The sequence below is a fragment of the Phaethon lepturus genome, unplaced genomic scaffold (genome assembly GCF_000687285.1).
Source record: "Phaethon lepturus isolate BGI_N335 unplaced genomic scaffold, ASM68728v1 Scaffold49370, whole genome shotgun sequence".
Taxonomy (NCBI): Eukaryota; Metazoa; Chordata; class Aves; order Phaethontiformes; family Phaethontidae; genus Phaethon; species Phaethon lepturus.
The window spans coordinates 1-1,630 of record NW_010515021.1 but is presented as its reverse complement, the minus strand read 5'-3'; the positions used below and the strand labels follow the sequence as shown (position 1 = coordinate 1,630).

Sequence of the window (1,630 nt, the reverse complement as noted above, 5' to 3'; positions counted from 1 at the left end):
TCCTCCATGCACGTAGTAGCACGCTCCTGGAAACTGGGTGTTTGAAGGTCACGTATCACCGTGACGTCGTGGTACACAAGCAGCAAACCTGGATCTGAATCAGAAATAGACGTTCTGGAGCCACGTCGAGCTTGTAGCGCCGGGTCCCTGGAACGGTAGGAGAAAAGTTCAGCCAGTCCAAAGATACGAATATTTTTGGGATTGGGGTTGCTTTAAAATGAAACGAAAGAGGAACCTGACACGGAGACAATCTGCTTTTCCCATAGGTCCAGTTTCTGAGACTCTTTTTTGTGAGTCATTTCCTGTACAAAGCCAAGAATAGATTATAACCAGAACCCTGATGCTGTGAAGCAGTGCCCTGTTTGCAAGAACACTTGAGAACACGACCTGCGTGGCTAACGCTGTGGAAAGCGGTTTGTGAAAGGACCTGAGAAAGACCCCACGCTGGACGCTGCACGGGCTCACCAAGGCAGGCTTTGGTCTAGTTTTCCAAGTGGCAATTCCAGGAAACCTGACGAAGATCCCATCACGCGGGCAGCAGCCGGCGAGCACGAGGTGGTGTAAGTCTGCAACGCGCCTGCTCCAGTGAAGTTCTCCAGGCTCCAGAGGAAAGGAGGTCAGGCTTTTCTAGTTTGGTTTTTGGTTTTTTTTGGCCTACTCAGTGCCTCCCCTCACTGGTTTTGAACCTGTTTGTCAATTTGCACCAAATCTGATTGGGCAATGGTAGTCTCTAGGATGTTAAGACCTATAAATATTGTGGAGAAAGGTTGTAGGGGAATACTGAAATGAGTGTCCCACGGAAGGAACCCAGCAGCTTAGTAAGATCAACCATGAAATTAGACACCTGAGAATCCCGATGACATCCCACCCCCAAACCCACTTGCTCTTTGACATCTCCAAGGACAATCCTTTCATCTTATTATTTCTCTCCCCCAGACCTGCCCTGTCCAACGCCAGGAAGGAGGCACCTCCCTAGCTTTTGCTCCACATGCTCTGGTACCGGGCGTTTCATACCCATCTCCCCACATCCCGTCTTCCGTCTCTCCTGTCAGTCGTTTCGCTCTGTCCTCCTCCACGTGGAAGCTGGGGCATGTCCGCAAAGGTCTGAAAAGCCTGGCGTGGGAGACAGCAGAGCTGCTAACGCGTCCCTCTTTCATCTTGTCCCTCTTTCACCTCGTCCCTCCAGCTGTGTGAGGGGGAAGGAGAAGCAGCAGAGGTTTCGTAAGGAGCACATCGCTCCCTGCCATGGAAAGAGCCAGCCCTGCTTGCTGGAGCCAGCCCGGTGGGACGGCGTGGAACAGGACTTGGCATCACCGGCTGCTGAGGCACGAGGACGATGACTACAACTGCACCGACTGTGACGCCGGTCACTTGAGCAAAGTCCCTGTCACGCTGCTCATCTGCCTCTGCGGGCTGGTGGGGAACGGGGCCGTCCTCTGGTTCCTCAGCTCCGGCGTCCGCAGGAACCCCATCACCGCCTACGTCCTGAGCCTGGCTGTCACCAACTTCACCTTCCTCCTCTCCATCGCCACCGCCCTTGTGATATTTTACGGCCCAGAGAGCCTTTGTCACAGGCTGGGCTCGCGGGACGTGACGACCGCGTTGAACATCACCATCCTCTTCGCCTTCA

General features: G+C 53.9%; 1 protein-coding gene across 1 annotated transcript; it reads left to right on the top strand.

Moving 5' to 3' along the window:
- Positions 1–1,245: 1,245 nt before the first annotated feature.
- LOC104626712 (mas-related G-protein coupled receptor member X2-like) lies at positions 1,246–1,623 on the top strand (the record flags this gene model as incomplete). The annotated part of the gene is made up of 1 exon (XM_010294712.1): positions 1,246–1,623. A coding segment is annotated over exon 1 (378 nt), but the record flags the coding sequence as incomplete, so codon positions are not given.
- Between the last annotated feature and the right edge of the window lie 7 nt (positions 1,624–1,630).